General features: G+C 60.9%; 1 protein-coding gene across 2 annotated transcripts; it reads left to right on the top strand.

Moving 5' to 3' along the window:
- On the top strand, positions 1-7,717 carry SPATA20 (spermatogenesis associated 20). 2 transcript variants are annotated; one of them, XM_045985881.1, is made up of 16 exons: positions 1-74; positions 1,083-1,265; positions 1,386-1,450; positions 1,590-1,744; positions 1,828-1,971; positions 2,062-2,263; positions 2,655-2,785; positions 2,886-2,990; positions 3,218-3,292; positions 3,389-3,598; positions 3,681-3,873; positions 4,188-4,356; positions 4,634-4,845; positions 6,158-6,357; positions 7,193-7,273; positions 7,444-7,717. In XM_045985881.1, exons 1-16 carry the CDS (start codon positions 1-3, stop codon positions 7,612-7,614), a joined length of 2,370 nt encoding a protein of 789 aa, XP_045841837.1. In that variant the 3' UTR covers positions 7,615-7,717. The 2 variants fall into 2 exon arrangements, with proteins under 2 accessions (XP_045841837.1, XP_045841836.1); XM_045985880.1 differs by lacking the exon at positions 1-74 and adding an exon at positions 846-951 and having other exon boundaries at positions 1,086-1,265.
- The last annotated feature ends 145 nt before the right edge of the window (positions 7,718-7,862 follow it).

Below are 7,862 nucleotides of genomic sequence, written 5' to 3'. Positions count from 1 at the left end.
ATGCTGGGCCCACGGGCCTGGCTGGGCCGCGGCTTCCTGCTGCCCCGCGCCGGGTGGGGCCTCGCCTTGAGCCGCAGTTACCAGCGGGTGAGTGGGCTGCTGAGGCGGGTCCTGCGCCTGAGGGGCCCCAGGATGGGTCCTCACTGCGCTGGTGCCTGCCCAGCCACCCCTCCTGCCTCCTCCCCACACCAGTCTGCTCCAGTGACCCGGCCCAGGCAATAAGGCCCTCCTTCTCCCCTTTCCGGGTCCCTTCCTGCTGCAGGGCTAGCTCTCTGGGGACTCTAATGACACCACCTCCAGGAAGCCTTCCTTGAACCCCAGTGCTGGGCCAAGGATCCTCAGCCACGTCACCCTGGGCTGATCTGTCACAGTCCTTATGGCTGCAGGGCCTGTCATTTAGGTCTGCCCTGTGGCGCCAGGCTCCCAGGCTGATTGATCCCCCAGAGGTCTGAGCCAGTTTCTGACTCCCTGGACCACCTGGGGGTCTGGCCTCATAGAATTGTCCAGAGGGTGGATGATGAGTAAGAAGGCCCCCAGTGTTGATTTTTCTCCTGTTGCCCCTCACCCTGTCCAGTCCCAGATCCACTTCTTGCCCTGTCTAGCCACCAGCCCCAGGCAGCCTTCTGCCCAGATCACCAACCCAGGCCTGCCAGAGAAATACCCAGAGCGGCTATCATGGAGAGGGGCCCTGTTGGCAGTTGGGGGGGTTGGGGGGCCCTGTTGGCAGTGGGGGGGGGGTTGGGGGGGTGGGGGAGGAGAATGGAGACTGAAGGACCATTCTACCCATTGTGACTCACCCTGACCTCACAGTCATCATCCTTCCCACCGCCAGGTCCGAGAGGTTGGGGGAGACTAACCTGGCAGAGAGCCCCCAATGAGTCACCTTTCTTCACCCCCCCAAAAACACAAGGGGGAGCACAAAGGCCACGGTCTCCCCCGTGGTTCAGAAAGGTGGGTTGGGCGGGGAGCCGGAGGTTCCGGGAGAGGGGACAGAGGACAGGGTGGGGTGGTATGGGCCTCTGGGGTAGGCCCTGGGGTGGGGGTGTCGGTAGAAACCCCTCACTTGACCCACCTGCCCATGTCAGGGGTAGCTCCTCCCGGGACAAGGACCGAAGTGTGACGGTCAGCAGTACAGTGCCCATGCCTGTTGGAGGGAAGGGAAGCCGGACCAGCTGCTCCCCATCCACACTCCAGAAGGTTCCCAACCGCCTGATCAATGAGAAGTCACCGTACCTCCTGCAACATGCTTACAACCCTGTGGACTGGTGAGAACCACTCCTGATGCCCTTTCCCCTGGGGGGGTGCAGCTGGGCTCTCAGCCCCTGCCCCCCCCACACCCTCCCATCCTGGGGCTAGTGAGTGATGCCCAACCCTGCCGGGCCTAGGTACCCCTGGGGACAGGAAGCCTTCGACAAAGCCAGGAAAGAAAACAAGCCAATCTTCCTTTCAGGTAAGGTAGCCACCTTCCCTGGGATGGCAGGAAAGGAGCAGTAGTGGATAGCAGAAGGGTCCTCTGGGCCTGGGGCCTCTTAGGAAACCTCCAACCAGTCACTGGTACCCCCTCCCTGCCCACCATGGCCCCATTCCAGTGGGGTACTCCACTTGCCACTGGTGCCACATGATGGAGGAGGAATCCTTCCAGAATGAGGAGATTGGCCGCCTGCTCAGTGAGGACTTTGTCAGTGTCAAGGTGGACCGGGAGGAGCGGCCGGATGTGGACAAAGTGTATATGACCTTCGTGCAAGTAAGCTCTCTTCCCCTTTACTGGGCCGGGGGCTTTCCGTGCACAGAGGGCCGCTCCCTTCACCCTCGCCCTCTCTCTGCCAGGCCACCAGCAGTGGCGGGGGCTGGCCCATGAATGTGTGGTTGACTCCCAACCTCCAGCCCTTTGTGGGGGGCACCTATTTCCCCCCCGAGGACGGCTTGACCCGCGTTGGCTTCCGCACGGTGTTGCTGAGGATACGGGAGCAGGTGGGTGTGCTCCCGGGGAACTGGGGGGTGGGGTGGGGACTGTGGGCGGGTGTGTGTGCTGACCTCCAGGCCCACCCCTGCCTTCCACAGTGGAAACAGAACAAGAACACTCTGCTGGAGAACAGCCAGCGTGTCACCACAGCCCTGCTGGCCCGCTCGGAGATCACCATGGGTGACCGGCAGGTGCCCCCCTCCGCTGCCACCATGAACAGCCGCTGCTTCCAGCAGCTAGATGAGGGCTATGATGAGGAGTACGGTGGCTTTGCAGAGGCCCCCAAGTTCCCCACGCCGGGTCCGTGCCTCTCCATGCCTGCCCCACCCCCATCCCAGCCCTCTGATGCCCATCCGGCCCATCTCTTCTGACCCCTGGCTGCGTCATTAACCACCTACTTTCCTGACGGACCAGTGAGCTCCTCACCGCCCCCGCCCCCCCACCTGCCAGGAGCTCTCTAGTGAAACCTAACTTCTGGTCTGAGCGGCAACCTCATGATACTGACCCGGGTAACGAAGTTCCGTCCTCCATGTTGACCATTGACCTTCAAACCTCCACGGTGTCCTGGGGAGACAGCTTGTTGAGTGAATCCCTAAGCCCAGCCTGGCCAAAGGCTTCCCGATCAGCCAGATCATTCCTCTGCCCCCCGGTGTCCCCCATGCTCTCACCCAAGCACTCTTGGTACCCACAGTGATCCTGAACTTCCTGTTCTCGTACTGGCTCAGCCATCGACTAACCCAGGATGGCTCTCGGGCCCAACAAATGGCCTTGCACACCCTGAAAATGATGGCTAATGGGGGCATCCGAGACCATGTGGGACAGGTGAGAGGGACTGGGCATTCCCTCAAGGGGGCAGCTAGAGGCAGAGGGGCGGGGGGCAGAGGCTGGGGTCAGCCTCCACCGCACGTCTTGCCTGGCACAGGGTTTCCACCGCTACTCCACGGACCGCCAGTGGCACATCCCCCACTTTGAGAAGATGCTGTATGACCAGGCACAGCTCGCGGTGGCCTATACGCAGGCCTTCCAGGTGACCCCTGAACCCAGCCCAGGGCAGAGACTTAGGCTGTCCACCTACCTCTGGCTGCCTCTCCAGGGCTTTCTTGGGGACTTGTGGCCCCCTGCTTAACCTCAACCCTAACTCCCTCCCATATGCCCAATCTCCCTCCCCACCCTCCTGGGAGAACGCTGACTGCCCTGTCTGTACCCAGGCCACCCCAGAGACCTCTGTTTACAGTCTCCTTCCTCCCGCCTCAGATCTCCGGTGACGAGTTCTACTCCGATATCGCCAAAGGCATCCTGCAGTACGTGGCTCGGAGCCTGAGTCATCGGGTGAGTGTCCACTGAGGCAGGTGGGCCTGGCTGCGGGAGGGCTTGGGGCCTCCACCGTCCTCAACACTGGGGCCGGCCAACTCTCCTCTCCCCCAGTCTGGAGGTTTCTACAGCGCAGAGGACGCAGACTCACCCCCAGAGCGGGGCATGCGGCCCAAAGAGGGTGCTTTCTATGTGTGGACAGTCAAAGAGGTCCAGCAGCTCCTTCCTGAGCCTGTGCTAGGGGCCACCGAGCCTCTGACCTCGGGCCAGCTGCTCATGAAGCACTACGGGCTCACGGAGGCCGGCAATATCAGCCCGAGTCAGGTGAGGATGCTTGGGGATAGGGGAGGGGTCCCGAGGTCCGGCAGGGGAGGGGGCTCCCTCTCACAGGAGCTGTTTTCCTCAGGACCCCAAGGGGGAGCTGCAGGGCCAGAATGTGCTGACTGTCCGGTATTCGCTGGAACTGACCGCTGCCCGCTTTGGCCTGGACGTGGATGCCGTCCGGACCTTGCTCAACACGGGGCTGGAGAAGCTCTTCCAGGCCCGGAAACATCGGCCAAAGCCACATCTGGACAGCAAGATGCTGGCAGCCTGGAACGGTGGGGTGGCCGGACCTGACGCCTTATCCCTGCTTACAGATTTACGCTTTGAGAAGCCCCTTGTAAATGTCAGGAACCTGCTAGATACCAATTCTCCCTTTAACCGGTTTATCACCCCCAATTTACAGATGAGCCAACTGAGGCTTGAAGAGCTTAAGTGACCCACCCCAGGTCATGCACAAGGGGCAAGAGCTCTTACCCATTCACCCCATTGTTCCAGAAAGGTGTTAGGTCTTTGGGGGTGGGGGTTGGGGCAGACATACCTGGAAGGGCCCGGCTAGCTTCTCACGACCAGCAGTGTCTCCGCCCTCCAGGACTGATGGTGTCTGGCTACGCTGTGACCGGGGCTGTCCTGGGCCTGGAGAGGCTGATCACCTATGCCATCAATGGTGCCAAGTTCCTGAAGAGGCATATGTTTGACGTGGCCAGCGGCCGCCTGATGCGGACTTGCTATGCGGGCTCCGGGGGAACCGTGGAGCACAGGTCAGAGGCGAGGCAGCCTGGGAAGGCTTGTCTCCCTGGGCATCCCAGGCCTATCTCTGCCCGTCTCCCTACCCCTTGGTAGGCTCCAATCCCAGCTCTGCCGTCCGCTCGCTGTGAGTTCTTAATTTCCTTGGACCCAGTTACTCACCCGGGAAATGGGCTAAAGACACCCACTGCGGAGGTAGATTATGAGGGTCCTGGCAAACGGCCTCCTCTGGGAAAGATGCTCTCTCCCAGGGCCTGACTCTAGCCCCTTCCCTAACGCCTGTCCCCCCAGCAACCCTCCCTGCTGGGGTTTCCTAGAGGACTACGCCTTCGTAGTGCGGGGCCTACTGGACCTGTACGAGGCCTCGCAGGAGAGCTCCTGGCTTGAGTGGGCTTTGCGGCTGCAGGACACGCAAGACAGGCTTTTCTGGGACTCCCGAGGCGGCGGCTACTTCTGCAGTGAGGCCGAGCTGGGGGCCGGTCTACCTCTGCGTCTGAAGGACGGTCAGTGGTGGGGGTGGAGCTGGCGTGAACCCCATTAGGGCTTGGTTTTCCCTGGGGGAGGAGGCGTAAGTGAAATGCAATGATCAAGAGCCGGCGTGGGTTCACATCGCCACCACCACTTACTAACCAGCTGACATGCAGTTGGTCTCATTATACTCCAGACCCTCAAGTTTCTTAATATGTGAGACAGAGCTCACGTCGGTACTATCTTACAGGGCAGACATAGAGATGGATTTAGCCATCGGTAGAAACACTGGGTAGCAGTAACTGGCGGGCCTGGATTCACATAGCACACAAGGCTCACCCTCACGAAATACAGCATAGCAGGGGAAATGCGGTAACAGATGATAGTAAGGACTAACGCAAGAGTGCGGGGATGGATGCGTAGTTACAACGTGAGTGACATCGGGAAGTAGGCGCCCGGGCCCCTTCTGCTTTAGTACGACTCCCCATCACCGGGTGTGTCTGGTCTGTTCATGGTCTCTCTCCCCAAGCTCCAATGTAATCATCTCAGGAGCAAGAATTTTCCTTTTCTTTCTGCAGCCCCGAAGTCTAGTGTCGGCTTGGCACATGGCAGGTGCTTCGTAAATGGTAGCCAAAGGAGTGAAAGGAACTGGGGAGAGAATGACAGTGGGGCCCAACTCAGCTAGGGGGAGGTCCGATCAAACCTGGGTCAGGCATCAATGAGCCAAGGGTTAGGAGAAGCCTGGAGGATGGGGGTTGGGGGATGGGGCCAAGGCCAGCAGAGTGGAGGCATCCATGTGGGCAAAGATGGATCCCTGCAGGGTCTTTTAGGCGTGGCAAAGAGTGGAAATCTCTGAAGGGTTTTAAGTAGGTTGTGATCTGGTCCAGTTAGGTCTAGGAATATCATTCTGACTGATGGTGCACAAGGGACCTTCAGAAGGGAGCAGGAGGACCTGGGTGACCAGTTAGGAGGCCGTTAGTGGCATTCAGTCCCGGCCAGGGCTGGCCATGGACAAGCTGGAAGTATGAGATGGGGAGAAGCAGTGGAATATTTGTCCCTTCTGGCCGCAGACCCAGTGGACTCTGGGTGAATTAGAAGCGGGGGGTGGGGAGGGGCGAGGACAATGGCTCTCTGGCTCGAGCAGCTGGATTGAGGAGTCCACAGTGACATGGGGGAGCTGGGGGACCAAAAGTTCACCCTGGAGCAAATGGCTGAGAGAGTGAAAGCTCAGCAAGTGTTGCTGGTGGCTTTCCCATCTCCCACCACCATGGCCACAGTCCCAGAGGCAGGGTCCCGGGACCCAGCGACCCTCCCTCACTGCCCCCACCCTGCTGTCCCCCCTTGCAGACCAGGACGGTGCGGAGCCCAGTGCCAACTCCGTGTCGGCCCACAACCTGCTTCGGTTACACGGCTTTACGGGGCACAAAGACTGGATGGACAAGTGTGTGTGCCTGTTGACCGCCTTCTCTGAGCGCATGCGCCGTGTCCCCGTGGCATTGCCCGAGATGGTCCGCGCCCTCTCGGCCCATCAGCAGACCCTCAAGCAGGTATGTGTGTGTGTGGGGGTGGTGAGGACACTTGTGCTGGGGACCCTGGGTGGGAGGGGGCTCTGGAGCTGCAGTGGGGGATGGGGACGTAGGGTGGGGCTCCTGGAACTGTACCCCAGAGCTCAGGTCTGGGAGTGTGTGTGCAGGTGTCTCCATGGGGACATCCATAGGACCCGCTCTACACAGCGGAGGTACCTGAGTGCACACGTATCTGGGGAGCCAGGGCTCTGGCATGGCCCGTTACTGGGGCTCTTGGCGCGGGGAGGGGGTGCAGGGGCTAGGTATAGGTCCCTGTGGCTGGCGAAGTGTTTCTCTGTAGGTCTGTGTGTCTGTGTAGTTGGCTCTGCCAGAGTGTGTGCAGGTGTGTGCTTATCTGTGTGCAGGTCCCTATTTGCCTTATTGCTGCGTGTGCACATCTAGATGCTTGTGGCCCTGGGGGCATGTGACTGTGTGTGTGCAGGCCTGCTGAGCGTGCGCCGGTGAGTGCTCACCGGTCTGCATTTGCCTGTCTGCACGCGCATGCCCCGTGTTCAGGTTTGCCTGCTTATATTTGTGTGTGTGTGGCTGCATATCTCTGTGCATGTGGGTGCGTGTTGCGCGCTGGGGTCTGTGCCCCCGGCTGCATCTCCCTGTGCTCATATCTCTGCCGCTATGTAGGACCCTGTCACTTTGTGTGTTCCCGGGTATGTGTGTGCACCTCCAGGCAGCCTCGTGGCATTTGGTCTGGGTTCCTTCCTGGAGCTACAGTGCAGCGTGGTGGGAGGATGGGGGAACTCCTGGGGTCTGGGCCAGCTCCCTGCACCTGACCCTGGAGTTACCCTTCTGTTCTGACCAGATCGTGATCTGCGGAGACCCCCAGGCCAAGGACACCAAGGCTCTGTTGCACTGTGTCCACTCCGTCTACATCCCTAACAAGGTTAGAGTCTGTGAGCCCAGCCCTGGCCTCCAACTCCCCTGCCCGGGCCCCCACCCCTCTGCACCTCTCCACCATCCCCTTCTATGGAGGCCTGGGAGCCGAAAGCCACGTGACCCCACCCGTGTCCCAGAGCCCCCCCCAGGGGACCATCTCCTCTGCTGCTCCTACAGGTGCTGATCCTGGCCAACGGGGACCCCTCCAGCTTCCTATCCCGCCAGCTGCCCTTCCTCAGTACCCTGAGGCGGCTGGAAGACCGGGCTACGGCCTACGTGTGTGAGGACCAAGCCTGCTCAATGCCCATCACGGAGCCCTGCGAGTTACGGAAACTGTTACACCAGTGACTGTCTCAGCCACCTCAGGCGGGGGTGGGAGGCCGAGCTGCCCCACTGGCAGGAGACTCTGGCCTGGTAGGGCCCTGCGCACGCTGCGGCCGTCCCTGGGCACCCTGTCACCTGGGGCCCTTGGCCACCCTCACCGCTCCCCCCATGGGCACCCACTCTGGAATAAACCGAACAGCGTCCCGCGGGAACCTCAGGGTCTCCGCCTTGCTTGTGAGAGGGGGCCACCGGCTGACCCCTCCGCCTTCCTC

The sequence above is a fragment of the Meles meles genome, chromosome 18 (assembly GCF_922984935.1).
Source record: "Meles meles chromosome 18, mMelMel3.1 paternal haplotype, whole genome shotgun sequence".
NCBI lineage: Eukaryota > Metazoa > Chordata > Mammalia > Carnivora > Mustelidae > Meles > Meles meles.
This window is presented reverse-complemented; position numbering and strand designations above follow the sequence as displayed.

Excerpts from the sequence above, each read along its gene's own strand:
- SPATA20 (XM_045985881.1), top strand. The coding sequence starts at position 1 with ATGCTGGGCCCACGGGCCTGGCTGGGCCGCGGCTTCCTGCTGCCCCGC. Across the intron at positions 75-1,082 it reads TGGGGCCTCGCCTTGAGCCG|CAGGGGTAGCTCCTCCCGGG; the intron begins CAGTTACCAGCG and ends ACCTGCCCATGT. Across the intron at positions 1,972-2,061 it reads TGCTGAGGATACGGGAGCAG|TGGAAACAGAACAAGAACAC; the intron begins GTGGGTGTGCTC and ends TGCCTTCCACAG.